The following is a 19,378-nucleotide window of genomic DNA, read 5'->3' on the forward strand; positions in this document are numbered from 1 at the left end:
CTTGGAGCACCCTGGGACACTGAAAGGTGTCCCTGCCCATGGCAGGGTGGAAGAAGCTTTAATGTCCCTTCTCACACAGACCATTCTGGAATTCTGTGGTTCTGTGATTTCACTCACGTCCAGCACCTTGGTCAGCAGCAGGATCAGTCGCAGCAGGCAAGAAAAACAAAGCTAGTTGATGAGGGTCATTTGTCCCTGGCAAACTCTGGGTGCCACGGTGTAGGCACAGTGGTGGCCTGTGGGCACAGTGGTGACGGCTCGGGGCTGGCAGGCACTGAGCTCTCCTGGCTGCCGTGCCCGTTTCAGTCCCTCAGCTTCCCCTGCCCTGGATTTCAGGGCTGCGTGTGAGAAACTGCCATCACTCTGTGACCTCCACCTTTCCCCTGCAATGAAGAGCCCAGCTCAGCGGGTGCCCTTGGTCCCTCAGGGACACCCAGACAGGGGCAGAAGGGACGAGTCCAGGCTCAGACATGGATTGTCGCAGCCTGCACTGCTCCTTTGAAGTGAGCAGCAGCTTTGGGAGCTGCATCTGCGCTGCAACCAGCGAGCAGCATGTTACAAGCAAGATAAATCATTCCTGCACTCTGGGGGATCAAAGAGGAAAAGCGGAGATCTCCTGACACTTCCAGGGGTGCTGTCATTGAGGTTGAGACACAAAATCCAGGGCTGTACGGGAAAATACCAAACCCCTGTGAGCCGTGGTTGTTGTGCCCTCTGTCCTGCAGCGAGGTCGGGGTCCTGTCCCATGCCCTGCCCCTCTGCCCCACCCTGGTGCCCCCAGCACTGATGGCAGCAGGGTCGGTGTGGGCACAGCTGTCCCAGGCCAGTGGCTGTGCCTGGGGCTCTCGTCCTCACCGAGACTCCCACCCAGCATGGAGAGTGCCCGCAACCCATGGAAAGCAGGTACAGGCAAAATGTGAACACAGAGCAGGCACAGCCTGAAGGTGAACACAGAGCAGGTACAGCCTGAACAGGAACACACAGAGCAGGTACAGCCTGAACGTGAACACAGAGCAGGTACAGCCTGAACGTGAACACACAGAGCAGGCACAGCCTGAACGTGAACACACAGAGCAGGTACAGCCTGAACGTGAACACACAGAGCAGGCACAGCCTGAACGTGAACACAGAGCAGGTACAGCCTGAACGTGAACACAGAGCAGGTACAGGCAAAATGTGAACACAGAGCAGGCACAGCCTGAAGGTGAACAGAGAGCAGGTACAGCCTGAAAATGAACACACAGAGCAGGCACAGCCTGAACGTGGAACACAGAGCAGGTACAGCCTGAACGTGAACACACAGAGCAGGTACAGCCTGAACATGAACACACAGAGCAGGTACAGCCTGAATGTGAACACAGAGCAGGTACAGCCTGAACGTGAACACACAGAGCAGGTACACCCTGAACAGGAACACACAGAGCAGGCACAGCCTGAACGTGAACACAGAGCAGGTACAGCCTGAACATGAACACACAGAGCAGGTACAGCCTGAACGTGAACACACAGAGCAGGCACAGCCTGAACGTGAACACAGAGCAGGTACAGCCTGAACAGGAACACACAGAGCAGGTACAGCCTGAACATGAACACACAGAGAAGGTACAGCCTGAATGTGAACACACAGAGCAGGTACAGCCTGAACATGAACACAGAGCAGGTACAGCCTGAATGTGAACACACAGAGCAGGTACAGCCTGAACGTGAACACACAGAGCAGGTACAGCCTGAACGTGAACACAGAGCAGGTACAGCCTGAACGTGAACACAGAGCAGGTACAGCCTGAATGTGAACACAGAGCAGGTACAGCCTGAACGTGAACACACAGAACAGGTACAGCCTGAATGTGAACACAGAGCAGGTACAGCCTGAACAGGAACACAGAGCAGGTACACCCTGAACAGGAACACACAGAGCAGGTACAGCCTGAACATGAACACAGAGCAGGTACAGCCTGAATGTGAACACACAGAGCAGGTACAGCCTGAACGTGAACACAGAGCAGGTACAGCCTGAACAGGAACACACAGAGCAGGTACAGCCTGAACAGGAACACAGAGCAGGTACAGCCTGAACAGGAACACACAGAGCAGGTACAGCCTGAACGTGAACACAGAGCAGGTACAGCCTGAACAGGAACACACAGAGCAGGTACAGGCAAAATGTGAACACACAGAGCAGGTACAGCCTGAACGTGAACACACAGAGCAGGTACAGCCTGAACGTGAACACAGAGCAGGTACAGCCTGAACGTGGAACACAGAGCAGGTACAGCCTGAACATGAACACACAGAGCAGGTACAGCCTGAATGTGAACACACAGAGCAGGTACAGCCTGAACGTGAACACAGAGCAGGTACAGCCTGAACAGGAACACATAGAGCAGGTACAGCCTGAACAGGAACACAGAGCAGGTACAGCCTGAACAGGAACACACAGAGCAGGTACAGCCTGAACGTGAACACAGAGCAGGTACAGCCTGAACAGGAACACACAGAGCAGGTACAGCCTGAATGTGAACACAGAGCAGGTACAGCCTGAACATGAACACACAGAGCAGGTACAGCCTGAACATGAACACACAGAGCAGGTACAGCCTGAACATGAACACACAGAGCAGGTACAGCCTGAACGTGAACACAGAGCAGGTACAGCCTGAATGTGAACACAGAGCAGGTACAGCCTGAACGTGAACACAAACCCTGGCTGGCACTCACAGAGGCACATGCCTGGGGCTGGCTGTTCCCCTTCCAGTGCCGGTTTCTGAGGCATTCATGGCAGTGGTCCCACAGCTCCTGTCCCATCTGTGCTAGCTGGCAGTGTCCCACCAGCTCAGATTCTAGCTGTGTTCCAGAATTCCAGCATTTGGATGCTTCTGTGCTTTTGTGCATCAGTGCCCTGGAAATGACACCAAATCCTTGGCAATGTTAAAAGCACACATTTATTACTCCACATGTGCAATGGCTTCTGACTGAATCTGCAAAAACACAACCTTGTCATAACTTAAATATTCTGTGATGTGGTAAAACTGTCATGCAAGAAAATTACAGGAATGTATTAACATAAAATACAAAGATATATTTACATATATCTGCACTGAAATAATTTTTAAAAATACCCTCCCAAGGCAGCAGGATTTCAGCACTGTCCAGGGTCAAGTCCATATTACTGGTATTTTTGCTATTATTTTATTACTCTTAGACTCTTTTTAGCAAGCTCTGGAGTAATAGAGAATTGGCAACAGAAGAAACATCAGGACCTGACCTGCCATTTGTCTTCTGCACAAAATTCCCAGCGAAGGCTGTGGAATTCAATGCAAACACTTAAAAATATGCAACTTTGCGAAATTTTGTAACACAACAGAGATAAGAAAACAATCTCATGGCAAGTGATTAAAAGAGAATAATTTATAGGTGCTGTAGACTTTTCACAGCAGATAATGGCACACACTGTATAAATCTGTCATACAAAAAATACAGGTATTTCAATATTTTTGTACAGAAAATTCCTGTGTTCTGGCGGTAGTGGAGGTGTAGCCCAGAGCTGCTAGTGACACCTTCCAAACTGGGACGTGGGACCAGGGCTCTGTCACGACTTCACTGCGAGGTTTGCTCAGCAGCAGCAGCCAGGGCTCAGCCAGGACAAGGGCACCAACACGGGCACCACCATGGGCACCACACCCATCCTTTGTCCCCATCCCCAGCCCAGCCTGTGCCAACGGCCAGGGACAGGGAACACTCACGGCAGTGGCACAGGGAGGAGAGAGGATCAAACCCCCAGGACTGCATTGTGGATGGGGTGAGCCGGACATGGGACACCCTGGCAGGAGCCACAAAGATGTACCAGGACCAACAGGACTCAGCTGGGCTCAGCTGGCACTGGCTCATTACAGGGACACAGCAATGGGGACACAAGAGGGGCTCAGAGTGGGGCACAGGGGGGCAGGAGGCCCCAGAGCACTGAAACCCTCCACAGGGGTTCTGACAGTAACACTGAGCTACCTACCACTTTTCCTACCACTTGTCCCTTTTCCAATTGCTCTTTTCATGCCATTTCTCCTCCAGGGACTGAGTGCAAACAGGTGTCAATGAAACCCTGTCCCCCACGGGCTCTGCTGAGGTTATGCCCAAATATTATTTACGACCAAAACCAAGCACTTCAGTGATGTGTCCACGGTGTCTCTCCCACTCAGCACAGTGACCCCACAGCTCTGTGTCCTGGGGCTGTTCTCAGGGATTCAGGTTCAACAGTGTCCCCAGCACATCCCTGGAGATGCACTGCTGGATTCCAGGGGTGCTGCCCAGGCAGCCAGGATCCACCCAGAGTGTTTCCCCTGGGAAGGAGGCATTCCCTGGCATCGCCCCAGACGCTCTCCTGGCTTCTGCCAGGTGCTGCTGAGCTGTTTTGCACAATGACTGGAGAAGAGGGGTGCTGCAAGGGGAACAGACTGACAGAGACAGGGCTTGGGCTGAGAAGGCTCAGTTCCAGAAGAAAGCGAGCTCCTCCCCACACACAACCCCTACCACAGGGCCCACTTGTCTCTTGTCCTAAGGAAAGCGATGAAAACATCAATTACACACGTCCTGTAACTGCCAACTCCTCTCCTGGCCTGAGACCTTCTGGCTGAAAAGGATGTATCTTCATCACTCATCTAGGGGATGGTTTGGTCAAAAAATCAGTGGCGCACCTCGTCATTCCGATAGTCCAAAATTTTGCCGTTATTTACAGGAGGTTTCTGAATAGTGCAATGGAATTCACTGTAAAACCCTACCCACACCGCTGGAGTAAATCACCTGTAATTCATAAGTCCTGAATAAATACATGGTTTGAGCCTCATCTGTTGTGCCAGGATAGAGCTGGTGTTCCAGCTGAGAGATGTGGGGTGGAGACACAAGGTGAGCACAGAGCCCTGGGGACAGGACCAGGCTGCCCGTGTGGAGAGCAGGGGCTGCTCAGCACAGCAAAGGGGCCAGAGCACGAGGCCCGCCTGCACACAAAGGTGAGCTCTGACAGGTGAGAGAAGGTAATTAGGCCTCCCTGGTACCCAGTAAAGACACTGGAAGTTACTGGGGGCAGAGAGGGAAGGTTCCCCCAGCACAGCCTGGGATCAGAGCCAGGGTAGGTGCCGTCCTGTAGCTGGGAGAAGGAAGCAGTAGGACACACTGATTTCAGCCCTCACTCACTGACTGGCCACAGCCACTGAGCTGTCATTAACACAGCTCCTAATGAGGCACGAGGTGTGCAGGACCCGTGGCTGACACCAGGGACCCTGGGCCTGACAGCATCTCCTGGCTTCACCCTGAAAATAACCATGCAACTGGACCCAGAGCTTCAGCTCCCCTCCTCCTGCACACCCCTAAAGACTTCCATGAAAACACATCTCTGCACAAGTGCAGCCACACACTAATTCCCACATAAAACTGTGGGAGACACACACGCTGTGACCTTGCCTGTGCAAGATCATTTCGTACCATTCTGGTTTGTTCATGGAAACAAAAACTGCAACAAAACTGGTCCTGACAGTTAAAAGCATCTGTTAAAAGCATCTCCCATGCATTTCTGCACTAGGAACACCCAGCAAGGATGCACACACTGCAGCCTCCCGGTGTCTGGCAGCAAACAGCTGCTGATGGTTTGATGGTGACTGTGGTCCCACCATGCACCTGGGCCACCAGAGCAGTCGTGTGGCACCAGAGGGCTTGGGTTCAGCCACAGCAACCAAAAACCACTCTGCAGCAGGTTCAACAACTAATACAGTGAAGGCCCCTGCAACAAGAAAGGCAACACCCACAGCTGGAGCAAGGGAAGATTTCCCATCTTATTAAGAAGTTAAGACAGGTATTGGCAAATTATATACAGTACTTGTATTTTTACACTGAAAATAAAGCAAATCAAAGGGTGAAATATGATATTCCTGTCTTTTATAACCAAGCAGCCTTGCAAGGCCACCCACTCTGCCACCAACAAAACCTCAGGCTGTGATAAACTGTGTCCTCTGAACCTGGGAACATGGAGCCAGACCCTCCAACCCAACCCAACCCAACCCATCCCACAGCTTCTCACTGCCTGCAGCAGCCACATCAAGGAACAAAACATTTTAAATGCATTCTGCATCTCAAATACGCCTTGAACCATTACCCAGCCCCTGAAGAATCCATGGAGTGCACAAAAAACATTTATTTGCCTTGAATCGGGAAAGGAACTGACAGGTGACATAGGGACAAGGAGGTGCCTGGGACATCCTTGTGCTGCAGGACCCAAGCAGCTGGAGGATCCCAGGAGCTGATGCCAGAGAGGCCCCGGGGCTGCTCTGGTCTGCACAGGGACTGAAAATCCCCAGAGCAGCATTTGTGAGCAGCGAGTGCCACAGACAAACTCACAGACCTCTTGGGCCTTCCTCCCTGCTCCGTGTCCCCCTGCTCCTTGTCTCTCCCCGTGGGACCCAAGGACATGGCTTCGTTCCCTGTCCTCTCACTGCATTAAAAACGTGTGGATCAGCAACCTGGCATTAAAACAGAAAGACTTAAATAAGTTGATCTCCTCCCCAAGTTGCATAGGCCGTATCTTCCCCCGACAGGCAGCCACGGCTCCGGGCTGGTGATCCACGGCCCGGGGCAGTCCTGTGGGAACTCTGGCTGGCTCCAGCCCTCAAGGGGAGCTGGGCTGGCGATCCATGGCCCGGGGCAGTCCTGTGGGAACTCTGGCTGGCTCCAGCCCTCAAGGGGAGCTGGGCTGGCGATCCACGGCCCGGGGCAGTCCTGTGGGAACTCTGGCTGGCTCCAGCCCTCAAGGGGAGCTGGGCTGGCGATCCATGGCCCGGGGCAGTCCTGTGGGAACTCTGGCTGGCTCCAGCCCTCAAGGGGAGCTGGGCTGGCGATCCACGGCCCGGGGCAGTCCTGTGGGAACTCTGGCTGGCTCCAGCTCTCAAGGAGAGCTGCCGGTGCTGTCTGGCGGCGGGGCGGGCTCGGGTGCTCAGCGCACCTGAGGGCAGGTGAGGGCGGGCGGCCTGGCCCCAGCCTAGCTGCTGCCCGAGGAGCACACGGAGCTGCACATGTGCAGGGGCTCGGCCTCGGCCTCGGCCTCGTCGGTGGTCTCAGAGGCGGACACGGACTCGCTCGGCTGCTCTTGGCTCTTCTTTAGCCTGTGGGAGCGGAGGAAGCAGGAGTTACAGAGCTGTCCCCCAAGCTGTCCCCAGGAGTGGGCAGGGGGCTCTGGGCCCCGGTGCCCACTCCCTGCTCGAGAGGTGCCTACGGCAGAGCCACGGAGAACGAGGAGCCCTCCCTGAGCTCACAAACGGGTCATGACAGAGCCCAGCGTATCAGCAAACCGCACTGAACTGCTCTGAAATGCCCCAAAACCTGCGAGGCTTCAGCCCACCCAGATCTCAGCCACGAGTACCCTCAGCACAGGCAGGCTCCTGCCAACCCCTCCTCCACAGAGCCTGCCTCACGCTCTGCTTACGGACCAAACAGCCCCAGCCCCGGGGAAGTACTGGATTTAATCCAGCACTTTCACTGCCTGCTTATTCCCAACAGGGACTTTTCCAACCCGAATGATCCTAGGAATCTATTTTATGTGTTAAAGATCTCCACAGCCATTGGTTGGTGAGTCCAACCTTCCCTGCCTTCATTTCCCAAAACATCATCTGCTAAAAGCAGGCTGGGTGAGGAGGTGCCACAGGGGAACAGAGGCAGTGTCACACACACGTTAAATCCCAGAAGTCTCTCCACAGCATATTTTATTTAATGGCAGTTAATAATCCTCGATCTTGTTTCCCTTTGTGGCTAGAGCCATTTTTCATACACAGGCAGCACCTGAGCTCCTCTGCTGACACCAGTCACCTGGGGCTAAGCCAGCAGCAAGGTGCTCCTGGCTGTGAGGCACTGTGGCACTGATTCCTGAGGGAAGTCAGAAAAAGGAGTATTTTTCCCTAAAAAAAGCACCCCACACACTCACTTCTCTCTGTTGAAGATTACAAAGTCCTGCTGGATAGCTTCAAGGCATTCCTGGAGATAGTCATTTTCCTATTGAAGAAAAACAAAACATGCATAAGCAGCCCCATCTGCATCTCATTGCTGCCTGCAGCCCCCAGCACTCCCAGCTGCGTGCAGGAGCCTCCAGCTGTGGGCAGGAGCCCCCACCCCCCTGAACCTCAGCCCAACAGCTGGAGGCAGCAGGGCCGGCTGCCATGCGGCTTTCACCAGGGGCTGGTGCCATCCATGGCAGCAGTTTTCTATAAAACACAGATCACACTGTTCCTGACGTAAACATAACTTGTTTCTCCATGTGTCCTGTATTTTGGGAGTGCTGTCAGTCCAAAGGAAGCTCAGGCAGCGTGGGGAGAGCCCAGCACACAGCCCACGGGTGGGAGTCCCTGCCAAAGCACACAGAGAGCTGCTGCCTTGTGCCCAGCCTGGGGCTGTGCAGGGACAGAGGCTGAACACGCCAGGCTGCCCAGACCTCTGCTGCTCATCTCACTTTCCAAAGTACCCTCTACTGTGAAAGGTTGGTCAAACTCCCGTAAGAGGAATACGTGGTTGTTGAAACGACTCCATGGGCAAATGTTTTCATCAGAATAGACCGTGGTGTGGATATCCACACTGCAGCTCCCGCAGTACGGCCGTAACAGCTGCAACACCCGCCCAGATCCAGCCTTTTCCCAGCTGCATGTTACCCCGGGGAGCACATACAGACTGGGAGCTGTCTTTGCTGTTATCCCTTGACTTGTTCTTGGCGAGCCTCTTCTTCTTCTTGTGCAGGGGCCTCGACTCCAGAATCATCTCCTCCAGCTCGAAGGTGGGGTCGCAGTGCAGGCGGCCCTTCTGCTAGGACACACGACACCACTCAGGTCAGGCACAGCAGAGACTCAGAAACCTCCTCCCCTCAGAAAAGCTCTGCTCTCACAGCGGTTCTGCAGCGTGAGGAGCAGCCCTGCTCGGGACAGGGACACGGTCCCTCCTACTCACGTTGGGGACGAAGGCTGGCTCCACGCGCTTCTCGCACACATCGCTCCAGACCACTCCCGAGAGCTGAGCCGAGGCCTGGATGTGCGCCAGGCAGGAGAAGCGATGCTCAGGATTCACCGTCAGCAGCTGGGGAGGGAAAAGCATTGCTGAGACAGCCCTGGAGAGAAAGGCACGCCTGCCAGAGGAGGAAGGCAAGGCAGCCAGCAGCAGCCTGCTTGGGGTCAGCCACGCCAAGGAGCCTTTCTGCCGGGGGAAATAGATAACTTACTGCAGGAGAAACGCCTAAGAAAATGTTCTGCAGGTACCCCAGCGCTCTGGGGGGACATGGGGGTCCCCTCCCGGCTGAGGGAGCTGCTGGCACAGGCCTGGTGAGAGGCTGGATTCCCTGGAAGCCCGTCTGCCCAGCAGATGGCAATGCAAACCCGCCGAATGTGCAGTCACAGCCTCCGCCAGCACCTCCTCATTAATCTGAATCTAATTATGCAAATTGCCCACCCAACATTAACTCATATCAGAGGCACTTATTTGCTGCCGGCACCAGCTTTATCTTTCCTACAGCAAACTCACCAGCTACTTTTCAGAGTTCTCAACAAGCCAGAGCTAAACCAGCTGCCTCAACACATCCCAGCTTTCTCCAGCAGCAGCATGAGGAAAGCAGCAGAGCATTCCACAGAGCTGGAACCCCCCAGCAGCTCTCACAACCCTTTTAGACCCATCAGCCCCAAAGAAGAAGAGAGAAGGAGCAGCCAGTGCTGCAGTGCAGCTCTACCTCAGCTGCCATCCCAGACAGAGGTGCTGCCTTTAGGGGTGACAGTGACCATGGAGAGGATGGGATGCTGGAAGGCCCAATTCTAGCCCAGTGGGAATCTGACTGTCACACCAAAACCAGCCTTTTTGCTTCCTTGCTATCAAACATCATGCATCTTATTACAGGGATAATAAACACACAACACACATCATTAATCATAGGGTCACAGACTAGACTGGGACCAGTGCCACCTCTGCTCACCCAGTGCCACCCTGCCATGGCAGGGACACCTCCCACTGTCCCAGGTGCTCCCAGCCCCAGTGTCCAGCCTGGCCTTGGGCACTGCCAGGGATCCAGGGGCAGCCCCAGCTGCTCTGGGCACCTGTGCCAGGGCTGCCCACCCTGCCAGGGAACAACTCCTAATTCCCAATATCCCATCCATCCCTGCCCTCTGGCAGTGGGAGCCATTCTCTGTGTCCTGTCCCTCCATGCATTGTCTCCAGTCCCTCTCCAGCTCTCCTGGAGCCCCTTCAGGCCCTGGAAGGGGCTTTAAGGTCTTCCTGGGGCTTCTCTTCTCAAGGCTTAACATCCCTAACTCTCCCAGCCAGTCTTTTGTATATTATTATTATTACTACTCTTATTATTCATTGTTTATGAATATGCTAATAACTTTCCAGCTAGTCCTGCCTGTACAGTAGCTGCCATCCAACCCAAACCCACCCCAGAAGGACAATTCATGCAACAATCCATCCAGCTCCAGCCCAGAAGGGCCATTCACCTTCCGCAGCAGCGCGACCATTTCCTTGGACCAGGCTGACGAGTACTGGACGCTGACGGTGCTGAAGAGCTGCACCAGAGACTCCACGGGGTTGTTGGAGTGGATGTCGTACGGCCTCTGGGGACAAGAGCACAAAGGTGAGGAGTTCCCTCTGCCTCTGGATCAGCCAGAGCACACGATCCGAGGGCCGGAACGGCCAGAGCCCTACCCAGCCCCGCAGCAGCTCGTAGGCCATGATTCCCAGAGACCACCAGTCCACCTCGAAGGAATAGCCCGTCCCGCCGCTCAGGAAGGAATGGAAGATCTCCGGGGCTGAGCAGAAAGGCATAACACACAACAGGTTATCTGCTGTTCTCTACTCCAGTATTTCCTGTAAGTCAGTGCACTACGCTTACGGTGATTTTTCTGCACGGCTGCCCGAGAGGAGGCTGTGTGAGGCAGGGGAGCAGCAGCCGTGTGCCTGCCCTCACTGGGAACTGGGTGGTCAGCCAGCTGCAGGGACAGCCCTCCCAACACAGGACAGCACAACCATGGGGCCACGGGAGACACCAAGTGCAAGGCTGGAGCCAGAGAGGGATGGGGAGCGCAGGAGGAGATGGGATGAGGCGGGCAGGGTGGGATGGGGGGGACTGGACAGGATGTAATGCACGGGGCAGGGCAGGATGGGATGGGGTGGCATGCCAGTCCCAATGCCGTCACACTGGAAGTTCCCCTTCTTAAGCAATTGGGCTCTGCTGAACAACTTGGACACAAGCACCAATGTGCTAAATTAACTGGAGGGCCCTGGCTGGGGCAGCGTGTGCTGAGCACTCAGAATGTGACACAGGCACAAGAGTAGTGACTGTCTCTTACCCATGTATGGCTTTGTCCCAGCCAATGCTGTCGCTCTTTCACCGTCCCTAATGATGGTTGCAATATTAAAATCTGTTAAATGGGCATGACCTTAAATAAAGACATATTTTAAGAAGGAATTAATGGCAGTGCAGTGGCAATGCAGAGTCAGAACACATTTGTTTCATAAGCTTCTGTCCTCAGACAGGGTAGCACAGACATGGGCAGGTCAGGGTCAGATCCCATGGCATGGTCATGTGAGATCCCAAAGGTTTCACAGGATTTGGGCTGGCCAGGTGATTAAAGGGTAGGGAGCTTTGGGATTTGATTTTAAATCACACTTGGAGCTAGCCAGTAACCCCCAGCAGCTTCAGCACTGGCCAAATTGCTCTGGCCAGAAGCTACAGGATTGAAAAAGACACCAGGAAAACACTATCAGAACCACAGAATGTTGGGGTTGGAAGGGCCTTAAAGGTCTTCTCGTTCCAAGCTCCTGCCATGGAGCTTCCTTAGACATGGGTGTTCCAAACCACTGAAGCCATTGAACTGCAACGACTCCAGATTCCCAGGGCTGAAGTTGGGCTGCCACTCCGTGCTGACCACAGCACACTGGACAGGCCAGTTGGGTGACCATCCCCACATTAAAAAGTACAGGGATGTTCAGCCAAGCATAATCCAGTAAAAGCAGAGCAGCTTTTCCCACGCTTTCCCCAGGTAAAAAGATACCCAGACTACAAAGAATCTGTCCCTGGAATGAATGAGGGAGCAAACAAAGAGGAGCACAGTGGTCCTACCTTGTTCATCGAGGAGGATGTTGTCTGGTTTTACATCTCTGGGAAAAGAAGGAAGATTACAGCAGATGGAACCTCAGTCAGACCAGGGATGAGACTCAATGACAAAAAACCTGCAATTGTTTATCTATCAAAAGTTAGGAACAAATAAAACAAAAATATTCTAACATGAAGCACGTCCCTTTATGATGGACTAGAAATACGCTTTTCCTGGGCAACTTGGTGAAAAACTGAAAAGATTAGACTTGTTCAGGCCTCATTCCCAAGAAAAGGAATAACAATGCTGGGAATATTTGTGTGAAGTCCTGGATGGCTTTAACACCTGCCCTGAAATGTTCAGCCCCCAGTGAAGCATCAGAATCCCTCTGAGTGGAGGGGGGCCCAGCAGCCAGGGGGTGGCCAGGAGCAGCATGGGCACCACGAGCCACCCCGAGGCCAGCAGGGCAGGTGCCAGCAGGCCCAGCAGAGCTGTGGAGGTACCTGTGGATGATGTGCTGACTCTGCAGGTAGTCGAGGGCCAGAGCCATCTCACAGATGTAAAGTTTGACCGTCTCCTCAGTGAACTGAACGTTCTGCTGCAGGTGGTAGCGCAGGTCACCTCCCAGGAGCAGGTCCACCACCATGAACATGTCCTCCTCGTCCTGGAAGGAATACCTGCGGGACCGGGGAGCGGCTGAGCCCCATGGGGCTCGCAAACCCAGCCAGGCTTTTCCCCTCTCCTAATCACACAACTCCGGGGAGAACTGCACGTGGCCCCACCATGGGCACAGAACCCCAGAATCGTTTGTGCTGGAAAAGCTCTCTCAGACCTTCGAGTCCAACCATTCCCCGCACAGCCAAGGCCACCAATGACCATGTCCCCAGCTGCCACAACCACATGGCTTTTAAATCCCTCCAGGGATAGGGACTCTACCACTGCCCCAGGCAGCTGTGCCAGGGCTGGGCAGCCCCTTTGGATAGGAAATTTTCCCTAATACCCACCCTGAGCCTGCCCTGCCCAGCCTGATGCTATTCCCTCTCCTCCTGTCCCTATTCCCTGGGAGCAGAGCCCAACCCCCCGGCTGTCCCCTCCTGGCAGGAGCTGTGCAGAGCCACAAGGTCCCTCCTGAGCCTCCTTTGCTCCAGGCTGAGCCCCTTCCCAGCTCCCTCAGCCTCTCCTGGGGCTCCAGACCCTTCCCAGCTCTGTTCCCTTCCCTGGACATGCTTCAGCCCCTTAAGGTCCTTGCAGTGTTGGGCCCAAAACTGAAGATGCAGCTTTGCTGCTTGCACCTTCACAATCAAGCATGTCCAGCTCAAGATGCTTACTTGTTTTTTAAATCAATTCCTACACTAAGCAATGCTTCCCTGAAAGAGATGAGTATCCCAGGTAATGTCCCCCTGCTCAGCCTGGCACTGTCCCTGAGCAGCTGTGCCATGTCAGCCTACCAGCACAGAGCTCAGGCTCTGCCAGCCAGACACTTCAAAGAAACTTCGCATTTTCAACTGCAAACAATCTCATAAAACCTACTTAAAATATCTCAGCCTATCTTGAAGATGAATTGGAAAACACAACTGTTAATTTAACCAGATAAACCAGGAAAAGAGATTTATATTTACTGTGGAGTAAACCGCCTCTCTAAATCTGCCGTGGGTCCCACGGGAGACTGACAGCAGTGGGGATACACCAAAACAACGCTCATTGTTATATTTGGTGACTGCACTTCCGAGGAAAGAGTATGTGGGATTGTATAATACTTATGAATCACTCACTTCTGCTCCCATCTTAAATGTAGGTTTATTTTAAAACTGTGACCGAAAGGGTTTGCTACGAGAGCAAGTTCTCTACAGAATTTCATCACTTGTCAGGAAAAACATTTGCAATTGCTAAGAAACTGAAAAATATCAATATTAACTCAATTGGCTATTCTGGAGCAATGGATCAACAAAACAAATGTGACACATCACCCACTTACATCACTTTGGGTATAAAACTTCCTCAATTCTTAGAAGTCTCCCCCTCCCCACCAGCCTGGCACACATCCAGCACTGCTGGAGTGGGAGGGGACCCTTCACTGGGCAGGAAGGCTGAGAAAGGACAGATCACTGGAGCAGGGGGTCCCAAGGCCTGTGCCTAGGGCTCACCCCAAACTAACCAACAACACTAGGATATAATGCTCTACTTTCTAAGACTGTAAATTAATTTTTCCTGCAAAATTTGATAATGATGTGTCTGATCTCCAAAGGAATGTGTTTTCTTTGGCCAGTGAGCGTGGTGCAAAGCACACCGGGGGATGCTGGTGGGCTGAGGGGTCGATGTGATTGTAGGGCAGATGAGACAGAGTGCAGCCTTTGGTACTGGCACTGCCTAGACAGGATACGTTTCCCAGGCATTGCCAACTCAAGCTATTTGTTAGATTTCAACCTGATTTTAAGAGTGTTTTTTAAAATTAGATGTTGCTCAGTAATGACAATATTTCTGCCAGTGCACACACAATGAAGTCATTATCGAGCAACTTGAACTGTCGCTATTTGTAGTGACCTGCTGCTGCAAGTGTTAGGAGAGCCCCTGGGATTCTCAGGTGCGTGGCTCTGTGAGCACTGGAGGCTCAGGGGAGGGAGCTGCTCACCAGAGATTCACCAGGAACACGTGTTCGATCTCCTGCAGGATCTCCAGCTCTCGGAACACGTTGCGCACCTCGTCCCTCTCGATGCACTGCTGCTTGTTCATGTACTTCATGGCGTACATCTTCTCCGTGTCCCTCTTCTGCACGATGCACACCTGGGCAGGGAGGAGAAAACAGAGTCAGGAGCACGTTCCACATCCTCATCTGCTGCTTTGGGAGCTGAGACCCACTCTGCTCAGCTCCTCACCCCTCTCAAACATCCCTGATCCCTAGGCTGAGACTTGGACCTATGGACAGCAGCATCCCTGCTCCCAGCGCCGTGCCCGACGGGGGAATGCACGGGCTCTGCTCCAGCCCACTGCCCATCGGTAACTGCAGCTGCCTCCAGGGACAGCTTTTCCAACAACTGTGTCTGGGACCTGTGCGAGAGACCTTTGGGCTTGCTGTGCCTGGGTGGAAAGCGGCGTCAGGCAGCCACAGGGTTCCCAGCCAGCCTTGCCTTCCTGCTGCTCACCCCGCTGCTGCCCAGCTCTGCAGGGCAGCTCTGACTGGCCCACACATCGCTGGGCTCAGGAAGGGGAAAATAATCCCTTTGGGGCAGCAGAAAGAGACCAAAATGCAAATTTGTTACAGCAACGAAGTCTTGGTCCGGAGGGATAGCCCGGGCCTGTCCCCGGAGCCCCGCTCTGCTGCGGGCACGGAGCCCGCCGGGCTGGCACGGAGCCCGCCAGGCTGGCACAGATCCCGCCGGGCTGGCCCTGCACACCTCCCTCAGCTCCGCAAACGACACCTTCATTACCAAGGTGATGCTTTTGAAAGAGCTAATTAGCTATCGCGGTAACTCTTTTAAATTACTAATGGCATGTCTACACCTGCTATAATTATGTCTGCCCTCCGTTAATTATCAGACGTGGTGGTAATTAGGAAGAGCTGTATACGTTCCCCGGGCAGCTCAGCCGCTGCCTCGGCCGGGGCGGCTGCAGGCAGAGAGCGGGTCCCGCTTACACCGAGCGGAACAAGGAAAGGGAATTTCTGTGGGTGGCAGGGAACGGAGACAGGTGGGAGCCGCGAACACTCCGCGCCTCTAAACGCTGCCACTAATAACCATCTGCAAGTGCTAATGGTGCTCGGTATAATATCATCGAGGACACGCCACCACCAGGAGGTGACAAAATAATGGGTGGTTATCGTTAGCCCGATATACCCCCTAATTAGCAATGCACAGGAATTACCGCGATTATTTTCCGCCGTCGATACAACTGCGGTGAGAGCTGAAAATCAGCTGTTGCCATAACTCTCCGCTCACCTCAGAGCTCACGATAAGGGCACTTCGTGGGCAGAGCGACCTGAGCTGTTTCCTTGCAAGCAAAGCCCTTCAACTCCAGCTGCCAAGGACCGTTCCAGGTACAAAACATAAGGGAAAACCTTCTTCATGCAAACTTAATAATAATAATCAACGACCTACCACAATGCACACCACCAGCAGGATCCAGCCCCTGCCTAAAGCAGGCTGAATTGGTTATATGTTCAATAAACCAGGCAAAAATAACTTTATATTTTATAAATTCTTTGAGCAGCAAAGCCCTAACAATTTTCCTTTAAAACACGGTCATTGCTGTAGAACTGCTCTGAAAACAATCCAATCCTCTGGGTAACAGCCATCAAGGCACTGAGCAACATTCTGTCCTGATGTCAGCTTATTCCACATTATTGCTGGAAGCTCATTAATTTCTAGGTGCTTTATTTTTTAGGTTGTGAGTTGCTGTACTTTAATGAGTATTACATGTTATTCTGATGTCATTTGTCTCTTGTTTCTCCACAGTGAAAACGGGAGTTCAGCATAATAAATGAGAAAATGATGAAAACTTCATATACTCTGTAATTATGATAGAGTTTTCTGCATTGGAACAGCATCACCTCCACACAGAGCACCAGTTCCGGGCACTCTGGAAATGTTTGTTCTCTGATTTCTGCAGGAAAAGTGGATGTCAGTGGAGAGGCCCTCCTTGCAGCTGAGCCCTTGGCATGAGCAGGGGCTGCCCTATGCCCGCGGGGCTGCCCAAGGGAACAGCGAGCCCCGTGGCCGATGGACAGGGAACAGCGAGCCCCGTGGCCGATGGACAGGGAACAGCGAGCCCCGTGGCTGATGGACAGGGAACAGCGAGCCCCGTGGCCGATGGACAGCTGGGCTGGGCACAGTGAACCCCATGGCCAATGGACAGGGAACAGTGAGCCCCATGGCTGACGGACAGGGAACAATGAGCCCCATGGCCAATGGACAGGGAACAGCGAGCCCCGTGGCCGATGGACAGGGAACAGTGAGCCCCGTGGCCGATGGACAGGGAACAGCGAGCCTCGTGGCCGATGGACAGGGAACAGTGAGCCCTATGGCTGATGGACAGCTGGGCTGGGCACAGTGAACCCCATGGCCAATGGACAGGGAACAGCGAGCCCCGTGGCCGATAGACAGGGAACAGTGAGCCCCGTGGCCGATGGACAGGGAACAGTGAGCCCCATGGCCGATGGACAGGGAACAGTGAGCCCCATGGCTGATGGACAGCTGGGCTGGGCACAGCGAGTCCCGTGGCCGATGGACAGCTGGGCACAGCGAGCCCCATGGCCAATGGGCAGGGCACAGTGAGCCCCATGGCTGATGGACAGTGGGGCAGGGGCGCTGTGTCTGCAGCACGGCCACCACCAGGTACTGATCACATCACACTGCTCTTGGTCAGGGTCTAACTCAGGTCAAACCAACACCAGGACCAGTGCTGGTGCTGCCTGGCTGGGCTCAGCCACTCGATGCCCCTGTAACAGACAGCAACCATTCTTAAGGTGCCCCTGCTTACAGATATGCATGAATGTGCTTGTGTCCCCCAAAAATGACAGTGACACAGGACGTATCTTTTTCTTTTTGTACTTTTCAGTTCATGCATCTGTTCCTGGGGAAGGAATAAACATCAATTTGGTCACAAGTCAAGAGTGCGTTTTTAAAATTAATCCATTTTCAGGCAAGTCTACAATGCAGAGAAAGGCAAGAAGCAGAAATTACTCTATCCTCGCACATTGCAGCCACACAAAAGGAGTGTTTGGTGGTTAAATACAGCCATTAGGAAAACGACTGGAACGGAGCCAGCCCTGCGAGGCAGAAGGCGGGCAGCAGCTGGGAGTGGATTGCTCAAGACACGGCACAAAAAGCTTTCACAGAGCCCCAGATAGCCGCGCACTCTGCGCTGCCAGAGGGGCGTGTGCAGCCGCCCATCCCGCAGGGACAGCCGGAGCCCCAGCCACCATTCCAGCCAGGACAGGGGCAGGTGACACCTCCCGGGCCGAGACAGTGGCACCTGTGCTGTCACAGTGACAACACCTGAACTGTCACAGTGACAACACCTGTGCTATCCCAATGACAACACCTGTGCTATCCCAGTGACAACACCTGTGCTGTCACAGTGACAACACCCGAACTGCCACAGTGACAACACCTGTGCTATCCCAGTGACAACACCTGAACTGTCACAGTGACAACACCTGTGCTATCCCAATGACAACACCTGTGCTGTCACAGTGACAACACCCGAACTGCCACAGTGACAACACCTGTGCTATCCCAATGACAACACCTGTGCTATCCCAGTGATAACACGTGAACTGCCACAGTGACAACACCTGAACTGCCACAGTGACAACACCTGTGCTATCCCAGTGACAACACCTGAACTGTCACAGTGACAACACCTGAACTGCCACAGTGACAACACCTGTGCTATCCCAATGACAACACCTGTGCTGTCACAGTGACAACACCTGTGCTATCCCAATGACAACACTGTGCTGTCAGTGACAAAACCTGTGCTGTCACAGTGACAACACCTGAACTGCCACAGTGACAACACCTGTGCTATCCCAGTGACAACACCTGAACTGTCACAGTGACAACACCTGTGCTATCCCAATGACAACATCTGTGCTGTCACAGTCACAACACCTGAACTGCCACAGTGACAACACCTGTGCTATCCCAGTGACAACACCTGAACTGTCACAGTGACAACACCTGTGCTATCCCAATGACAACACCTGAACTGTCACAGTGACAACACCTGAACTGCCACAGTGACAACACCTGTGCTATCCCAATGACAACACCTGAACTGCCACAGTGACAACACCTGAACTGCCACAGTGACAACACCTGTGCTATCCCAATGACAACACCTGTGCTGTCACAGTGACAACACCTGAACTGCCACAGTGACAACACCTGTGCTATCCCAATGACAACACCTGTGCTGTCAGTGACAAAACCTGTGCTGTCACAGTGACAACACCTGAACTGCCACAGTGACAACACCTGTGCTATCCCAGTGACAACACCTGAACTGTCACAGTGACAACACCTGTGCTATCCCAGTGACAACACGTGAACTGCCACAGTGACAACACCTGTGCTATCCCAGTGACAACACTGTGCTGTCAGTGACAAAACCTGTGCTGTCACAGTGACAACACCTGAACTGTCACAGTGACAAAACCTGTGCTATCCCAATGACAACACCTGTGCTATCCCAGTGACAACACCTGAACTGTCACAGTGAGAGCATCTGTACTGTCACAGTGAGAGGACCTGTACTGTCACAGTGACAACACCTGAACTGTCACAGTG

At 53.5% G+C, this 19,378-nt stretch overlaps 1 protein-coding gene and 1 long non-coding RNA gene across 3 annotated transcripts in view; one reads left to right on the plus strand and one right to left on the minus strand.

Moving 5' to 3' along the window:
- Positions 1-6,963: 6,963 nt before the first annotated feature.
- STK32C (serine/threonine kinase 32C) overlaps positions 6,964-19,378 on the minus strand; it is a 70,414-nt gene continuing 57,999 nt past the window's right edge. For both annotated transcript variants that reach the window (XM_068198386.1, XM_068198387.1), the window contains 10 exons: positions 14,722-14,873; positions 12,596-12,769; positions 12,119-12,156; positions 11,346-11,435; positions 10,702-10,805; positions 10,494-10,610; positions 8,968-9,093; positions 8,692-8,823; positions 7,958-8,025; positions 6,964-7,142 (listed from right to left, as the gene is read on the minus strand). In XM_068198386.1, the coding sequence (XP_068054487.1) occupies positions 7,019-7,142; positions 7,958-8,025; positions 8,692-8,823; positions 8,968-9,093; positions 10,494-10,610; positions 10,702-10,805; positions 11,346-11,435; positions 12,119-12,156; positions 12,596-12,769; positions 14,722-14,873 (1,125 nt within the window). In that variant the 3' untranslated portion in view covers positions 6,964-7,018. The remainder of the gene's footprint in view (positions 7,143-7,957; positions 8,026-8,691; positions 8,824-8,967; positions 9,094-10,493; positions 10,611-10,701; positions 10,806-11,345; positions 11,436-12,118; positions 12,157-12,595; positions 12,770-14,721; positions 14,874-19,378) is intronic.
- LOC137478480 (uncharacterized) lies at positions 16,080-16,764 on the plus strand. The gene is made up of 3 exons (XR_011001599.1): positions 16,080-16,122; positions 16,541-16,596; positions 16,695-16,764. It is a non-coding gene; the product is annotated as an uncharacterized lncRNA (long non-coding RNA).

This window comes from Anomalospiza imberbis, chromosome 8 (assembly GCF_031753505.1).
Source record: "Anomalospiza imberbis isolate Cuckoo-Finch-1a 21T00152 chromosome 8, ASM3175350v1, whole genome shotgun sequence".
Taxonomy (NCBI): domain Eukaryota; kingdom Metazoa; phylum Chordata; class Aves; order Passeriformes; family Viduidae; genus Anomalospiza; species Anomalospiza imberbis.